Here is a 19,372-nt window from a genome sequence, read left to right on the forward strand (position 1 = left end):
TCTCTGCAGAGAACAGGTGTGAGGGGTCCAAGGAGAATGTGTGGAGACCAGGAGTGATTGGCCTAGGCATGTGATGGAGAGATAGGAAGTAGCGGATGGATTTTGGAGACTTACCATAGAGTAAATCCTCATGATTAAATGATGGAGAGGAGTAGACAGCAAGAGAGAGGGTCATAATAGGAACAATGCACGCTTAATATGCTCTGGAGGCCAGCACTATAGTACAATAGTACAGGGGAAAGGCACTTGAATTGCATGCAACTGACTCAAGTTTGACCCCAATAACCCCAAATGGTTCTCTGAGCAACACCAGGAGTGATCCCTGAGCACAGAACCAGAAGGAATCTTTGAGCACAGATGGTGATGGCTCCAAAGCCAAACAAAAATCATGTCTGCCCATCTTCGACCATGGTATTAATCTGTCCACACATCATTTTGTCTCTGAACAACCCAAAGCACCACAACACTGTGAAATACAACTGATTCCAACTCGACATAATTTGGTTGTGGGGATCTAACCAGTTCGTATAGCAAAGTAGAAATGAGGAGACCTGGTAGGTTAAAAATGACATTTCTGAGCATTTCCATTTATCTATCCTTCTTGCTTATTCTGACAGGAAGGCAGAGAGATGGGGTCTCCTGAGACCTTGCATTCTTAGTTAGGTGTTGGTTGATGCTGTTGTGATTCTGAGGACCACATTTTGAATAATAGTGTTGCCTATTCGTTAGCCTATTTTAAAGATGGCAGATTAATAGAATTTTAAAGGTGAAGATCTGTAGAGGTTATGCCCTTTGGCATAAAGCGAAGCTAGCAAGGACAGTGCAGATATTGGGGTTCTGGTATACCCCAGCTCTACGGTGTATACCCCTTGCACTAAAATGCACATCCTGTCATCTCTTCCTCTAGAAGGGTGTTATGGAACCTGATTCTCTTTTGATAGAACCTATCACATGATAAATTCATGTCTGAAGGCCCAGGAAACTTGCCAAGAACAGTCATGGCCTCCTTTAGCTGACCACACTTCAGCTATCTGGTGAGGGAACCCTGGAGAGTGGAAGCAGGGTTCAAGTGTTCCTACTTGGTGTGCAAGTGTCTTCTATTGCTAAGATACTCTATTTTTGGAATCAGGCAATGTTTTACATTATTTATTTAGCTAGTTAGTTGTTTGGGTTACACCCAGAAATACTCAGGGCTTATTCTGGGTTTGGCTTAGAGGACCATATGGGATGCTGAGGATCAAACCAGGGTCTGTCACATGCATGACAGATGCCCTACCAACTCTACTATATCTATGGCCCCACTTTTCTTATTTTGATGTGTTTGGTCTACTGGTGTAGAAGCTAAGTCAGTTGCCTGTGGAAATGGTCACGTAATTCTCTGTCAAGAAGGGAAATTTTCCAAGTTAATCCCGAGAACATCCAGCGATGAATAAACCCTTGGAAGGTCACCTCTCTTGGGAACCTGTTCCCTTCCTCTCTTTTATGACCAAGTGATTCTCAACTTGGGGTGCATAGTAAAAATACCCACATGTTAAAAAAATAGATGCCAAGTGCCTGCTCCAAACTAAGTGAAAGGCTTTGGGTATGTGTGTTGTGACAAAAACTTGGGAGTGGGCTAGCCAGGAAGCTCTCCTTGGGGTGTGGTGCTCTTCATTTGCAAACCAACAATACTTTGTCTACTCTACCCTGTTGCAAGTCTGGAAATAAGGGGTGGAAAAGAAGGTAGAGGATTATGGTTTGACGTCTATTTCTCGTTCTGCCCCACTTCCTCTGGGTTGCTTAGGCTTCCCGCCTTTCCTGGCAGTGACTCACCCTGCTCAGTTGTGTCCATCCCACCGGTCACTTTCTTGGAATCAATGAGTTCAGTCAGCTGGTAGGAGGCAGAGATGATCATAAATTATGAATGGTCATCTCCATGGGGGTGCTGATTGCTGTAGACTTCTGAAATGTCAAGCTATGGATGCCATGATATCACAGATTCCAGCCTTTGTTGGAAGATGTTCCTTGTTCAAGGGATGAGTAGGTATTTTCTCAACGCATCATTATTCAGGCCTACTGAGGTGACCCCTTTTCTACTTCCGGATTCTCCTTCTAATCCCTGCAATGTTCAGATGCTCTTCAGTGTGGCTTTCCTTCCTACCCCCCTTTGTATTCCTTCTCTCCTCTCTAATGAATGGATCACCTACTACATGAGGTGGAGGAGAAAGATGTCCTTGCTCTCAGAAAGCTCTCAAACTTCCTGGTGAGACGTGAGACCCTAAAATAGTGATGTGCTGGGTGAGGGCTATAGGCAGAGAGTGACACCTGGCTTGGGTATAGAAGGGGAACAAAGGAGAGACAGGAACAGTGCTGGAACCTGAGCCAAGGAAGTTGGGCTGCATCCCAACCACATGGGGGGATGGCATTCTCAGAAATGGGCCAGTGTTGTTGAAGGCCTGACTACACCCTGAGCACCCCAAGAGTTGACTGTGATGGGAACTGATAGGGCATCTTGAGACAGGCGATAGACCCACCACTACTTTCGGAAGATCTGACTCTCATTCTTTTTAATATTCTTTGTTGTTGCCGTAGAGCTTGGAGGCCACACCGGAAGCCACACCTGGCAGTGCTGAGGTATAGGCAGGGCATGTGGTGCCATAGATGGAACCCAGGGTCTCACTCATACAAGGCATGTGCTCTACCACTTGAACCAGCGCTCATTTTGACATTCTTTTAAAACATACATGTATGATTATGAGTTTCCTGTTCCTTCGGTTGGTGTTATGGTGTTGTATGAGTGTTGCACATATGTTTGCCAGGGGTAAAACATCTGGCTTTGGTGCTCAAACATTTGGGCGAGGTGCTTGTTGCGGGGAGGAGTCACTCACTTTTCCCTGTCGCACTTGCTCATGTGCTCATCCAGTAATCTGGGCTCCAGCTCTTGAGTTGAGTCGATCACACACATCAGGCATTGCACACCTGGCTGCCGTGCTTGAACATCTGTATGACTTCAATGCTCAAGAGAGAGCACATACTCCACACTAGGGAAGGCGCACTTGGCGGTGGTGTTGAGGTCTTGGATAGCAGCAGCCACGGAACTGTGCTCACACAGGGTGGCAGATGAAACTCAGGGCCTCACACTTGCCTTTGCAAGCGCTTGCTCCTGAGTCATCCCTGGCTCCCTCATTTTTATATTCTTATCTAATGATGGGTAGACACTTAATGAGCAGGATTGAAAAATCCAGTAGCAGGTGGAGAGAAGAGCTACTGTGTGCCGGCCTGCCCTCCCGGCCCACGCCTTATTCCCTGGAGCCAACCGGTGTTGACCTCATTTAGCTCTTCATCTTTGCTCTTAGCTCCATTCTGTGGATGAAAAGCTGCTGTAACTGCTCACTAATTCAATTCACTCATTGATTGATTAGATTAATATTTAAATGAGCGTGCTTATCATATGTTAATGCTTATTGCCTTCTTATTGCACCTTCATTTTTATTCTATAGACTTTGGGGAACCAGGAAAAGTGTTCAGCCATGTCTAAGGGACTGGTATTTTAGAAACTTCAGTCCTAGAGTACAGACAAAGTGGGAAGCAGGGTGGGCAGAATGCTGAAAGGCAGCAGAGCTGTGACCTTAGGGAAGAGAACCTAGGAAGGGAGCCTGGACCATTGGGACCTTGAAAGTGGGTGTCTCTGTTTATTTCTTTGTCCAAACATCACTCTCATTGCTAAACCTGCAAAGGACTGCAAATTTAGGATACTATGGATCTACTTCTCGGTACAGACCAGAAATCTTGAGCACAGCTCCCAGAGAATCAAGCTGAAATACTCAGTACTCGAGTTTGAGGTTAAGTCCTAGAGAAGAGATACCAGGGTGGTTAATTAAAGGGGGACTTCTTGGTGCTATTTCAAATGGAAGAACTTAGGGCTTTTTGAAATGACTTTGGGAAAGTTATTTGTTCACGTCAATGCTTTGTACCTTTTATATTTTTAGGTCTCATCTAGGGTCCAATTAATTTAATTTTCATGTTTTTTACTTTTTACAGTCATGTTAATATTGTCTTCTTCCTTTGTTCTCCACCCCCATTTTATTCTTTTTAAAATAGAAGCAAGCCTGCAATGCCTTCGGGTGAAGGAGTCCCCCAGTCCCTCTTCATTAGAATAATTTTAGTTTCGCTTGGGTATGTGCTGCCAGAGTTGTGGGTTCCAAACCGCAGAGGCCCTGGGCTGGCGCTCAGCATGTAGGGGGTGTCAGTCAGGCCTCACTGGCCTCAGGCCTACCAGACAGATGGTTGCTGTTCATTTTTAAAGCACTAAGATAGTTCTCAGCTTAGAAAATAATATTCCGAACCAAACACAAGTACTATACATCAGTGTGAAACAGTCGAATTCGCCTGAAAAATCATGAGAAGCAAAGCAATGTGGTTTAACAGCCCCATAGTATCAAAGGTTCCGCTTTATGGAGAGACACTTGGCAAACAGCACTGTAAGATATTGAAACATTGTGGTGATGTTGGCTCTCTCCGCACTCTGAACGGATTCCTATCCTCTGGCTAACTAAGACTCGTTATCTCACATATTTGTCTTTTGTATGTGTGTGAGAATGAATGAGTTCTGCTCAGCAAACTTTGGTGACCACCAGAGTCATCAGCAGTGGTCCCCATGGTCCCCGTGAGTTACTTTAGATTCTCAGATCTTAGTCATTCTAGAACTGACGTTCGTGCACTTCCTTGATTCTCTTTCTACCCCAGCCTCCAGCCCCTGATAACCACTGTTCCATTCCCTGTTTCTAAGACTTTGACCCTTTGAGGTAAGATTCCACCAATGAGTGATAGGATGCAGTTTTTGCCTCTGGTTTATTTCCCTCCACACAATGACATCAAGGTCGATCCATGTCATCACACATGGCAGACTGACCTTCTTTCTCATGGTTGATTAATATTCTATTCTCTAGCAGCATTCACCCAACCGTGATGGTGTAGGCTTATTTCCATGTCATTGTTGTGAATACTGCTATTAAAACAAACACAGAGGTGCAGATAGCTGTTGAAGATTCTTGTCTTCAATTAATTCTTTTGGGTATAAAACACAAATTGGAATTATTCAATCAGATGGTCAGAATAAGGTGATTCAATCATTAACTTTTTAAAGAATCATTTTACATAGTAGCTGCCCCAGCTTCTTTTTCTACCAACAGAGCACAATTGTTTTCTTTGTTTCAATTCCTTGGCCAACATTTGTTATCTCTTGTCTTCGTTTGTTTTTTGTTTGCTTGTTTTATCTTGTGGCCACAGCCAAAGGTGCTCAGGACTTGCTCCTGACTCTGCACTCAGGGATCACTCCTGTGGGGCTCAGGGAATTATCTGGGGTGCAGGAGATTGAAACCGTATCTGCTAGGTGTGAAGGGGCATCTCTCTGTGGATTTGATTTGCATTTCCTGATTGAGCATCTTTATATGATATGTCTTCTATAAAAAAATTGTGTTTGTAATTCCTCTGTCCCTTTTTTCTTGATTCAGTAGCGTTTTTTTTTTAAGCTAAAAGGTTGCATAAGCTACCATTACTTTTATTGCAACGTTCACACATATATAACTATTTGCACTGCAGAGAGAGCAGTTAAAAACAAACAAAAATGTTACCTGGGGATCTGGGATCTGTGTGGCAAACTTGAGGGGGTCTCTGAAGGCAGTGTCACTCTGCAGCCTGGTTTTATGCAACAGAGTGCTGGGAAAAGCAAAGGGCAGGCTGATACCATGGAGAGCTAAGCAAAAGTTCAGATTCTCTGGACACCTTCTTACTCTTTGGTAAAGTTATTCAGGAAACTTGAGAAGAAAGCTGTTGAACAAGCAAAGAGTCTAGTGAGGCAAAGCCCCCAAAAGGAGCTGTGTTGACCAAATGGTCTCCAGTATTCTGTTAAGATTTCACCTTTCCATCCAACTCCAGAGGGAATGGTGCCACTCTTCCACTGTCCACTAGGGGCACCCCTGACACTCCTATTCTGGCTAACATGGACCCAGTTCCTTCACTTTTCGGTTCATCCAAGGAAATTTTGGGACTCTTGGTTGACATACTCAACCAAGACACAAAGTTTTCAAAGAATCCTTACGATTTGGGCTGGCACAAAGGTGGTGCAGTTATTTAATCTCTAGATTTAATGGCATTTTGTTTCTCCAGTTGTATATTTATCACTTATTGGACTACTTACTGCCTGATTATCAAAGGGAGCTGGAGGGTTTTATAATTAAACACAGAGGCTAAGAGGAAGATTAAGGGATCGAAGTCCTTCACAGACTTAGATCCATTGTTTCCCAGGAAGGGTGCTGTCAACTTTCTGCCTGATCTTTCTGGAATCCACGGGACTTACCTGAGACATTTCCACCATCTGTTGTTAAGTGTGCTGGTATTCTTCTTCCAGAACACTCTCTCTGATGTCTGAGCTGATGCTCACATTCTGAGAAGCTGCTATGCTGGGCTCCCGGTGGCTGCTTTTGTTCTACCCCGTACAGTCATAGACACCTCTGACCATCAATAGATTATCTATACCTATTTCACAAACAACGTTTCTCACTGAAGCCATGCATACAGTGCTGGAATGGCCTAAAATGAGCCACATAGAGGTCTTAGTTTATTAGCTAATCAGAAGCAGCGGGCAGCCTTCTGTGTCTAATGAGGATCCACATTCTCCCTAGCTCAGCCCTGGGCACTCAACTTCTGTGTTGGGTTTCACTATTCAGAGAAGTAACTTCTGAGTGCAAAATCCCCATAGCTGAAAGGGTGCTTGGGCAAATTGAAATTATTTAATTTAACGTGAGGGTTGCACATATGTGAACACACTTTTCAGGAAAAAGACCCCTTGTGCTTCATGGTATCCTCAAATGGGTTCATAACTTCTAATGGGAAGGTACGACTCATCACTGTAGAAAGCTATCACTCCTGGGTAATGTTGCAAACCTTTCACTATGAAGTCACAGGCTCATGAGGAGGGTGGTAATCCCATCATCTTGACCTTGATCATAGATCTTCTACACCTACAGATCAGGCAGGCACGTTTCCCCAGAACTAAAATCTAGAGCATGTCTAGCTCTTTTCCATATTGTCAAATCACAGTAAAGCCCCAATGAATAAACCTATGTGCATTTTGGCTCATAAAGTACATCACTGAAAGTGACCTTCACAATAAGATTGACAACCCTAGAAAATAAATATTAGAGTTTCCATTATTACCAATGACAAAATTCAAATTAGGTGGGTTTAGCAACAAATTTAAGCTTTTGTTATGCTAGTAGATTATAGGTCTGAAATTTGAATTTTGGTACATGCTTGTAGTCTATACCACATTCAGGGAACCACCTAAGATGGAACCAATCAGACCTTTCATGTCATTGAAACCTCCCCAACCTTTCCCAAATACCTGGCTCTCTTCTCCCTCCGCCACACCCCTATTGCAGAGAGATCTCTCCCAAACCTTACCTAGGGGGTGTCTAGTATCATCTTGGTAATACTTGACATACCAATGTGATGTTGACGATGCCCATTAATCCTAGGCCCTTCTAATCCTGGGTGCTCATATGATAGCACGGATAGATCCTGGGACCTTCACATGCAACATATGGGTGCTTCTCCTTTGAGTTATACCCCAGGCAACAAGGTTCAGTCTTGCTAGCTTGATGTCCTAATATAGGACCTCAGCCCCTCCATCACAAACTAGTACTCAGAATATGCATAATAAAAGTGGGCTTGTTAGCTCAGGTCATTAGCATATTCAACATATATTAAGTCTGCGTGATATATGTAGGTATGTGATTTATGGTTTCTGTCCATGTTAACTCCATGGGGAGCAGAGATGATGGGGGTTTTAAGGGAAGGGAGCTTTCTGCCATCTTGCATAGGATACAGTTGCTTTAGATTTGAGGATTTGATTTGCCTCCCAAACTCTTCTTATCTTGAATTTCTCCCCATAGGAAGCCTATGTTACTTATGAGGATAAATTCCGGCTGGTGGGAGAGCTGGTGACCATCATTGGGGCCATGATCATCCTGCTTTTAGAGGTGAGGTGCAGGCACGATCACCTGGCTGAGGTCAGATGTCCAAGATCCCGGGCAGAACTGCCATCGACACAGGATATATCCCTCTGTTTTACCCATCTCTCCCCAGATCCCAGACATCTTCAGGGTGGGTGCCTCTCGCTATTTTGGACACACAGTCCTCGGAGGGCCGTTCCATGTCATCATGTGAGTGTTCTTCCTTTCTTCCCCAGAATTGTGCCGTGCTTTCCTTTTCACTCTCAGGGACCCTCATCTGCAGAAAATTCTTGCCAGCAGGCTGGGGAGTGTTTTAAGTACCAGGAAGATGGGGATATAGCACTTCCATGCCGGGATCTGGGGACATCTAGAATAGCTCCATCCCTCCCCTCACTCCCTGCTGCCCGCTCTCCCCAGCATCACCTACGCTTTCCTCGTGCTGGTGACCATGGTGATGCGACTCTCCAACATGGATGGCGAGGTGGCGCCCATGTCCATCGCCCTGGTGCTGGGCTGGTGCAGTGTGATGTACTTCGCCCGAGGATTCCAGATGCTGGGCCCCTTCACCATCATGATCCAGAAGGTCTGTGTTAATCCCCCAAAGCTTCCTTGGCTTCAACCATGGGACTGCCAAGACACAAGGGAGGGTATGGGAGTAAATAGGAAAATTCTCCGGATGGAACTGGAGGAGTTTTGGGGATCACTCCGAAAGATGCTGTGATATGGATGGAGAAAGGAACCCCCTCTCCCCTGCCAACACACACACACACACACACACACACACACACACATACACACACACACACACACTCCTGTTTCTTCTAGATGATTTTTGGAGACTTAATGCGCTTCTGCTGGCTGATGGCAGTGGTTATCTTGGGCTTTGCCTCAGGTAAGAACACTAGTACTTCTCTACTAAGCCCTGGGTCCAATCTCTAGAATCCCACTCACTCTTTGTCTTCATTGACACAGCTTCTTGCTTTTTCAAATTTTATTTATTTTATTTTATTTTTTGCTTTTTGGGTCACACCCAGCGATGCTCAGGGGTTACTCCTGGCCCTGCACTCAGAATTACTCCTGGCGGTGCTCAGGGGGACCATATGGGTTGCTGGGAATCAAGCCCAGGTTGACCGCGTGCAAAGCAAACGCCCTACCCGCTGTGCTATTGCTCCAGCCTCTTCTTGCTCTTTTTAAAGGGAGGTTGTTTATGCCTGGTATGGCAGGGAGTGAATCAAAAGGCACACATCTATGCAGAGGTCAGGACCACACAGGGTGTTCTAAAAGGTTAACCCAACCACTCTGAGTTTCCTTGTTAACCATATTGCCTGGCAAAATCAGTAAAGGGGAGAGACAAAGAGATGCAAAGAGCAGATAATGTGTAACAAAAACAAACCCTTAGATTATGACCACAAAATTGAGGCCACCAAGGAGGATTAGGAAGTGGGCAGTCTGAAGTACCCTGTAGGCAGTGTGGGGGTTAGGAAATACGGGCATTTTGGTGGTGGGCATGGTAACACTGATTCCAAAAGCATACTAACATACTCTTAAAAATCAATGTTACTTCAAGACAAAATTAATTTCTCACTTATTAAATTTTTTTGAAGCACTGTTAATGATAGTGTTCCACACAGGCAACATTCCCGTACCAAACCCTCCACCAGTGTCCACTTCCTTCCACCATTGTCTCAGAAGAATTATTTTTTTAAAGAACAACAGAAGGTGGAAATGTTCCACATGTTGGTTGTGTTAAAGTTGAAGTCCTAGTTGAAGTCCTAGTCTGCCTCACCCTATAGAGGGTTGTCACTGGAGGGAAATGGACAAAGGGGAACTAGAACCTCTCTGCGTGATTTCTTCCACCTTTCAATGTAGCATATGTATCTCAGAATAAAAGAGTTTTATAAGGGGATGTTCCTTGGAGAGAAGTTGGTATCCAAAGGGAGATTGACTCATGTGAATGTCATAAAGCCATGTGGCATGTGGCCAGAGATGCTGTGATATGAATCTTCCATGTGTGCACCTGAGAAGGAGCCCAGAACCATCAGCAACCTCTATGTGATGCTTTTTCACACATGCTCATTGAAAAGTGGAACACTGTCTGTCCTCCCCTTTTTTCATCGATTTGCTCAGGAGAGCACCAGCAACATCTCACAACAAATTGTGAGACTTGTTACTGTTTTTGGCATATTGAGTATGTCACGGGGAGCTTGCCAGGCTTTGCCGTGTGGGCGAGATACTCTCGGTAGCTTGCCAGGCTGTCTGAGAGGGACAGAGGAATCGAACCCGGGTCAGCCATGTCGGCCGCGTGCAAGGCAAATACCTTATCCACTGTGCTATTGCTCCAGCCCCCACTGAAAGTGGAGAGGGAAGGAAATATTCTGAAAAGGGGAAGGGATGAAGGAAGAAGAAAGATGAAAAAGTCACAGCTCAAAGAGTCGGGAGAGTTTGAAGGATTAGTGAGGAAAGCAAGCATTGCTAAGGGAGATAAAGAAGGACACAACAGGGACCCCAGGGCCGAGGCAGAGCACAGGGCAGAGAGCAAGGAAGCAGCAAAGCTGAGTAGTCAGAGCGAGAGAGAGGAGGCGGCAGAGGGACCTAAGGAAAAGGAAAAGGTGGTCAGGCCAGTCCTGTCCTCAACCCATTGACAGGACAAGGGCTGGGCCCAGAGGATCTGTGAAGACTCCACAGCTTTCAGACACCCTGACTCCCTGCCTAGGACCCTATTCCTCTCCTCAGCGACCCCCTTTTTCATTAGTGTTCCCTCAGAAAAGTTCACATATATACAACACACCAAGATCTGAACAACAGAGAGGGTGAAATCATGTTAGCCTGTCAGTCTGAAGGACAGCAACAAAGAGTCTTGCGATGTTGCATCTTCTCATTTGACATCAGGTAGCGAAAACTAGATCAAAGGTGAGCTGAAGAAACAAAAGCCAACTTGCATCATTTTAAAAACAATTTTTAATTGATTTGCCATCAGTTAACAATTCTACAAAATTTCGGAGTACACCCTCAGTCTTGCTGTACCCATGAGTCACACCATACCTATTACCAACGTCCCAGTGCCACCCCACTACCCAAATGACCCTTCTTTCCTTTTCTCAACACCCCTAAACTTGTATTTATTGGTTTGTTTGTATGCTCTTTTTGTTGATATGTTATATTTGTTTGTGGTGCCAGGGATAGAACCCAGGGCCTATCCACACACGTCCACCATGAGTCAAATCCCAGCCTCTAAACTTTAGGCAATTAAAGAGAAAGTAAAATTCAGTTTAGCCTGAACCAAGTATTGTGAGAAGTAGATATGGCTTCATTACACATTATTTCCCTTAAAGTCCTCTTTTTATTTCTTTTCTTTTCTTTTTTTTTTTTTTTTGGCTTTTTGGACCACACCCAGAGATGCTCAGGGGTTACTCCTGGCTCTAAACTCAAGAATCAGTCCTGGTGGTGGTGTTCAGGGGACCATATGGGATGATGGGGATTGAACCTGGGTCAGCCCTGTGCAGGGCAAATGCCCTACCCGCTATACTATTGCTCCAGCCCCTTCTTCATTTTGAAGAAGGAATGAGCCACATCAAGTGAGGACTTCCTCTACTCTTTCTACTCTTTCTTCTCCCCCATCTGGTCCCCTTGCTGTTGAGATGACCAGTGGTTTTACAGTTATTCCCTATTGTAAATTTGCTCATTCAGTCATGGAGGAAGGAGGTTGCACGTCAGCTTGTGGTGCTCATTGGCTTGGTTTCCAGGGCTGCACTCCCGTATTCATGATGCTTGAGCTCATGTGCTTGCTGGAATGGGCCATGGGGGTCCACAGTCTTTTGTTGTGGTGCTTCGCACACACTTGGCTATTGAGGAACTAGAGAATGTTTGTGGATCTGGGGATCAGATAACAGAGCTGCCATACCAAAGAGCACAGGTAACACTAGGAAGTGAACTCAAAGGCTCAAGCTGGCAAGGCAGGTGTTTAAGGTGTTTTTTTGCTATGGAGGCATCTCCGGATTCCTTCTACCCAATCTTCTTCCACATCTTTGTGGATTACAAATTAAGGCAATGTTTCCTGTTTTCTTAAGTAAATAAAGGAACAATGCTTTGTCAGGACCAGTTTTCTGCTCTTGGAATCGTGTTTGTATTTTAGTTTCCCATACACAAAGGTTTTAATGAATGCTATAAGAAGGTTCCAGAATGCCTGGTTCTATCCAGTAGATTACCCATTGCACAGAGTGGTTTCCCTTGATGGTTCAAGTTTATTCGGAGAATTTCAGAGTGGTGGTTGATTAGCTATAGAATGTTGAGATATTTTAATAGCACTTTTCTCTACCTTTGCTTGTGCTGTTATTTAAAACGTTTTGGAGAATTCATGTGTTTTTGTAACAGTGTGACTTTTATTTGTTTGTTTGTTTGTTTATTTGGGGGCCACATCTTCCTGTGGCTCTGTGCTCAGGGATCTCTCCTGGAGATGTTCAGGGGATCTTATGGGAACAGGAAAGATAACCCAAGCCCGTCATACACAAGGCAAGCAACTTAACCTGCTATACCAGCTCCCCAGCCCCAACAATGTACCTTTGAAATATTTGGCTTTCTAAAATATAAAAAAAAACCGTTAGGTGAATTGCTATAAATGACTGTATATTTTAATATATAATATGTTAATGCGTAATATGATTCTAGTATATACCTACATTAATACTGTATTTGCTAGATGAGTATCACTGCTAACCATAATGACGAACTTGGATGATCTGAGTTAGCCACAGGTTCACAAAAAATGTGAGATTTGCATGTCCTCACACATACTCACACTTCATTTATAGACAAGTGTCTGTGTGTCCGTGTGTCTGTGTGTACGTGTTTGCAGGCATTCTACCTCTATTTACTTGTAGACTGACTGTCAACCAGGCCAGTGTTGAGTATGGTAATCAATTATTTTCCTATGTCCATGTCCCCTTTCTGGGAGGAGCAGCATTCTATATCATCTTCCAGACAGAGAACCCCAACAATCTGGGCCATTTCTACGACTACCCCATGTCCCTGTTCAGCACCTTTGAGCTGTTCCTGACCATCATCGACGGGCCGGCCAACTACGACGTGAACCTGCCCTTCATGTATGGCATTGTCTACTTTGCCTTTGCCATCATCGCCACGCTACTCATGCTCAATCTGTTCATCGCCATGATGGGTGACACACACTGGCGTGTAGCTCACGAGCAGGATGAGCTCTGGAGGGCACAGGTAAGCCTGTTGGTATTGGTGTCAGTGAGGGGCAGGGGACGAAAAATCAGAGTGGGATTCGTGATGGGAGATGACTCTTGGAAGAGTCTAGAACAGCCCACTAAGGCCATCGCCTCCAAACTGGCGCATTCAGACCGATGGAGCTGCCGAACGGAGGGTGCTATGGTAGGCCAGGGGTAGGTAAGCCAAAGTTGAGGGCTTTGATGACAAGGGAAAAGATGGTGATGCAAGAGTCATTTGAGAGACCAGTGGGAACTAGAAAAGCTTCTCGTATATCCTAGAATTAAATTTGAATTTAATCTTTTATAAGGTGCTATTACGCCCCCTTTCTCTATAATCTTTTATTTGTATCATCACAACCTAATACAATTTTAGGGTTGAAAATGCCTTTAGTGATCCTCTAATTAAAATATCCTAATCAGCATGTAGTAATTTGCTGATCAGAGAGTCATTCAATTTGTTTGTTTGTTTAGGGGTCACATCCAGTAGTGCTCAGGGCTTATTTCTGTCTCTGAGCTCAAGGATCACTGAGGGGAGTTATTCAGGAGACCCTATGGAATGCCAAAGATGAAAGTCAAGCACCCTGCCCACTGTACTGTCACTTTGGCCCCTCATTCAATTCTTTTTTTAATGCTGATTAGGACCTTTTTAGAATGTATATTTGGGGGACTATCTTTGGGAGGAGAGGAACTTTTTGATAATTAGAAACTTTAGTTATCAGAAGTTTCCTGATTTATTGGATTAAAGCTACCTTTCCACAATATCATTCTTTTATCTGTCTCCTAGAACTGGGACACACTACTCCATAATGATATATTTGAATACAGGTGTCATTTATCCCCTCAGACTTTTCATTCATTTGGTCATCATTCCTTAAAGCCTGCTGTGTATTGAGAATTATCTAGGATCTGGAGACTCATACTAAATCATGTGTCACTATGGAGCTTATAGTCTGTTTGGGAAATCAGACTTTAAACTGTATAACGAGCATAGTAATGTGATATAGAGAAGTAGAAGATGCTAAGAAGAAACATCTTACACCCGAGTCAAACATCCATGTGGGACCTTACATTAGAAATTTTCCTGAATTTCACCTTACTGGTTTTTGACCAGCGTTGTTGTCCTGTGATATCACTTGCAATTACTTGGTCACTCCATATACTACATATCCCTCCCAGCTTTGTGTCACAGGCATATTTGATAAGGTTGTTTTTTTATATTTCATCTACGTAATTAATGGGAGCGGGGCAAAGGACAAAACATATGACATGCCACTAGACTATTTCCTGCCAAGGCTCCAGTCATTGTCCCGCCCATCTTTTCTTGCCTTAGGAGAAGGGTCTCTAAAGGGCGGCAAATGCCCTGAACTGTGGTTCCATCTTTTCACCCCCGAGATTGTAAAGATTCTACCTAATCATTTTTATTCAAGTCAAGATAATCGGTCTAAGGCTTTCCTGGAGGGATAAAAAAAAAAAAGAACTGAGCCGTTCAGAGTGACTCATTCTTTTTATGATTCTGAATAGTTAATTTAGGGGTCACTGTTTTATTCAAAAACAGTCATAAAAGATTCTCTCTTTTTGATGAGGAACGGTGAGTGAAGCAGGCAGCTGGCCAGGTGCCCTCAGTGCCCTCGGGGGGGCCTGAACTTCATGACCCTGATTCTTTCCTCTCCCTTTTGCCTCTTCCCAGGTTGTGGCCACCACTGTGATGCTGGAGCGGAAGCTGCCCCGCTTCCTGTGGCCTCGGTCGGGGATCTGTGGTTGCGAGTATGGCCTGGGGGACCGCTGGTTCCTGCGGTAAGGAACAGTGCTTATGTGCTGAACGGCTGAAAGTTACAGAGATCTGGGCGTCAGGGGACCCAATTCCTCCTTTATCACTTTCCTCTCCACTCATGACACTCCCACCTGGACCCACAGGAGATGTCTTCTCCTTCGGGAGTGAGATTACGTGAGCCTCCCTCTGCGGAAGAGGGGAGGAAGCCCAGGTGGAGAGAAGGATTGAAAGATGCTATGAGCTGATCCTAGGTGATGTGGACTGCAGTTCATTTGTGAAAGGCTACCTATATGCGACTCTACCTGGATGTGGGTGTGGTTTTGTCGTCTAGTTCTAGTCTTGCTTCCACCCCAGCTTCATTTCTGCATCATCTTGCTTTGAAGCTGACCTCCTTCTTCATCTTCTACTCATAATTCTCGACCTGACTCTCCTTTAGTTCCTGAAACGCATTTCCACATCCTTGCAATATCTTAATCTCTTAATTGGTTCTATTTTCTCTTTCACATCTCTCTGTGTTCACTCACCCACTTTTTGTTTCTCTTCTCAGTGCTGGGGATCAAATCCAGACCTCACACATGAAGAAAAGTGCTCTGCCACTGAGCCACGATCCCAGTCCAATACCCACCCACTTTGGAGTTTGTCACAGTTCACTCTCCATTTGACCCTAGAAGCTCTTCTGGTGGCACCTCAGTCCCTTCCTCTTTCCTCTCCATCTTGCTTCCGGGCTCTTCCCAATCCACCTCTGCTTCTTCACATCTCAGATAAGTTCTTTCTCTTTCTCCTTCTGCAGAGTCGAGAATCACCATGATCAAAATTCTCTGCGAGTGCTTCGCTATGTGGAAGCATTCAAGAACTCAGATAAGGAGGAGGGAGAAGAGCGTCTTTCTGAGAAACAGCCCTTTGTGGTAGAGAATGAGACTCTCACCAGACCCTTCACGGCCCTCCCGACTCCTTCTGTGTCCCGGACCACCTCCCGCAGCAGTAGTAGTCACAGGGGCTGGGACATCCTTCGACGCAACACGCTGGGGCACTTGAATCTTGGACTGGACCTTGGTGAGGCAGATGGAGAGGAGAAAGTCTACCATCTATGATTGCGAGCCCTGTTACCCTTGGCCTGAATCCAAGGTGGGCCTGTGGAGGAAAAGGAGGTCAAGAGGGAGAGTATTACCTCTGCCAGTATTTAGCTTTCATGCCTGTCAATCATGGAAGCATATGAACAGAATTATCACGAACGACCGTGTCACATTCTGCCCAATGGCATTTCTGAAAGTGGCAGTGAGCATCTGGTCCCCGATAGCTTCTGGGCTCTTGGGTATTTCACACCTTAGGAGAAACCTAGGAAGGTAACTTTTCAAGTGGTTAGACCTGTCCACGGATGACATGAGGCAGAGAGAGTAGATGCTATTCGGGATCACCTTTCTCTCGTTTGTGGGCATTGAGTGTGGTTGAGTGAAGCCAGCTGGCTTCTATCACAGGGTTTCATTTGAAAGAAGCCAGTCATGGGCTTTAGCTTGGAGCCCTTCCCTTAATCCTTCACCCTTGAGGACTCTTTCCCACCTAGCATCCAACCCCCAACTAGAAAACTATAAGAAGAATGGTTCTTTATCCAAGCTTTATTTAAATTAAATTATGGTAGTGAGGCACATACAACATAAAGGTTATTTTATTGTAACTATTTTTAGGTGGACAATCCAGTGGCATTATTTTTGTAGAAATTGTTGGTTAACCTTTATTGCTACTCTATTCAGAACTCTTTCATCTCCCCAGTCTGAAATCCTGTACTCATTAAACATTAATTCCCGGTGCTCCGAACACCCCTTCCCTTAGTTGCTGAAAGACCAATGTTCTGTTTTCTGTGTATGAATCAGATTACCCTAGGTAACTCATGGAGTTGAATCAAATAATAGTCTCATTAGGTTGATTATTTCACTTAGTTTGTTATTAGAAATCGTCCACGTTGTAACGTGGATCAGAAGGTCATTCCCCTTAAAGGCCAATTGACACACACATTCTATTTGTCTATTCACCCGCTGGAAGACATTCATGCTGTTTCCATCCTTCGGTGATTGTGACTGTGAACACTGGTGTACAATTAACCGGTCAAGCCCCTGCTTTCAGTTCCATTGGTCATATTCCTAGAAGAGGAATTACTGGATCTTAGGGTGATTCTTTGTTTAATCTTTTGAAACTGCCGTGCTGCTTTCCAGAGCCACTGGACTATTGACATTCCCTCCAGCAATACACGAAGCTTCCAATTCTGCCACCTTGCCAACACTTGTTATTTTACGAGTTTTAAAAATGGATTTTATACCATAATCAACTTAATAGGCACCACACGGCATCACATACATGTACTTTTGATTTATATTTCCCCAGAGGCTGACATTGGGCATCTTTTCATGGGTTTATTAGTTGTGCATAAACCTCTTTATTTTTTTTAGAGAAATGTTTATTCTGGACTCTTGCCTGTATTTGAATGTTGTTGAGCAGTTTTGAATGGTGTTGGTGGTGATAGGATGTTGTTGTTGAGTTGTCTTCTCGCTTAGAGTTTATGTATCTCAAACACTGTGGGTTTTTTGGGTATGCGTGACACATTATGCCTTTCTGGGCTTGGATGCCCCATCATTTCTTGTTTGAGATGGAATCCTCACATGAGCAGATGATCACTTTTGTCCTTTCTGGTAGCTAATACCCAAGTATGTCTCCTTAAAGAGCTATTGTGAATCCCAATTGCCCTTCTCTGAGCTATGGGGTGGATAGCAATAATAGAGGATGATCATCCCTCTTAGTAAAAGGAAATTGGGGACAAGGTTCCCAGAGAATGCTTTCCAGGCATTCCTATTTAAATACTCATTTTGCCCTCTGCCCTTTATTTCTCATTCCAGCACTATCCCCACTCTCACCAGTAAGCCATACAAACTCTCAGTGAACTGTGGTCCAACGCAGAGCAGTCAGTGGGATTGATTAAGCCACAGATAGGATACTCAGTTATAGGAGTGTGGGACAAGGAAAGGTCACAAACAATTGCCTAGACCCCTGCACACAGTAATAGACACACACCGCCATTTAGATGGAAGGGTTCCAGAAGTGCCGACACCAAGATTTCTCTTACGTCCTTTGGCAATGGAGGCACCCACTTGCATAGGAAGCAAACTCTCACATATGCATTCCAGATCCAACTTCTTTTCTGACTCCTCAGAGTCATTTCCATCGCTTTCCCCACTAATCCCTTTTATTTGTGTATCTTCAACCTCTCCCTTTCCATCTGCTTTAACAGTCAGCAAAGAACCACGTTCTGTTCTTTTCCATCTTCCAAGAAATCGCAAACACTTTCAACCCTCCCCACCCTCTCCTTTCAGCTTATGCCCTATCTTCTTACTCCTTCTTCAAGGCCAGACTTCTTAGGAGATTTTATTGTCTACTGACTTCACACTGAGTCTCAATCCATTGTGCTTTGACCTTGCCTACTGCATGTCAATGATCCTAATCTTGCTGAGGTTTTCTCCCCCTGAACAGCTAAGTCCACAGAACAGTCTCAGTCCTGCTCCAACTCTGTACCACTCATGGGTCTCATGTCCCGAAAACCTTCTACTGTCAAGTTCTCTTCTGCTGGTTCCTTAAATATTGGGGGAGGGTGCACAAGTTGTCCGAGCTTGCTCACCAACTTCTCTTTTTTCTTTCCATTTTTTTTTATTATTAGTGAAACACCATGAGGTACAGTTGTAGATTTACAATTTTTTGTGCTTGGGTTTCAATTATACAATGATCAAATACCCATCCCTCCACCAGTGTCCATTTTCCACCACCATGGATAACATCCCTCCCACCCCCATCCCCCCCATCCCACCCTGCCTCTGTGGCAGGGAAATCCCTTGTGTTCTCTCTCTCCTTTTGGGCGTTGTGGTCTGCAAAAGAGGCATTGAGTGGCAAACATGTTAAGTCCATAGTCTACTTTCGACATGCATCTCCCCTCCTGGGAGGATCCTCCAAACACCCTTTATTTGGTGCTCCCTTCTCTATCTGAGCTGCCCTTTCTCCTAGAATGCCCGGCTGGCCTCTAAGCTATGGAGTAATCCTCCTGGTGCTGATCTCAGCTATTCTTGGGTATTAATCTCATATTTTGTTACTTTATATCCCCCAGATGAATGCAATCTTTCTATGTCTATCCCTCTCTTTCTGACTCATTTCACTTAGCATGATACTTTCCATGTTGTACCACTTGTATATAAATTTCATGACTTCATCTTTTCTAACAGCTACATAGTATTTTATTTTACATAGTACTCCATTGCGTAGATGTACCAAAGTTTCTTTAACCAGTCATCTGTTCTTGGGCACTCAGATTTCTTCCAGTTTCTGGCTATTGTAAAGAGTGCTGC

General features: G+C 44.3%; 1 protein-coding gene across 1 annotated transcript in view; it reads left to right on the forward strand.

The window, feature by feature from the left end:
• The window catches only part of TRPV5 (transient receptor potential cation channel subfamily V member 5), a 28,904-nt gene extending 12,820 nt beyond the window's left edge, over positions 1-16,084 (forward strand). Inside the window, exons 9-15 of the mRNA XM_056124021.1 lie at positions 7,935-8,021; positions 8,128-8,204; positions 8,412-8,577; positions 8,820-8,886; positions 12,952-13,220; positions 14,910-15,016; positions 15,784-16,084. Of these exons, the coding sequence (XP_055979996.1) occupies positions 7,935-8,021; positions 8,128-8,204; positions 8,412-8,577; positions 8,820-8,886; positions 12,952-13,220; positions 14,910-15,016; positions 15,784-16,084 (1,074 nt within the window). The remainder of the gene's footprint in view (positions 1-7,934; positions 8,022-8,127; positions 8,205-8,411; positions 8,578-8,819; positions 8,887-12,951; positions 13,221-14,909; positions 15,017-15,783) is intronic.
• The last annotated feature ends 3,288 nt before the right edge of the window (positions 16,085-19,372 follow it).

The sequence above is a fragment of the Sorex fumeus genome, unplaced genomic scaffold (genome assembly GCF_029834395.1).
Source record: "Sorex fumeus unplaced genomic scaffold, SorFum_2.1 ptg000048l, whole genome shotgun sequence".
Taxonomy (NCBI): Eukaryota; Metazoa; Chordata; class Mammalia; order Eulipotyphla; family Soricidae; genus Sorex; species Sorex fumeus.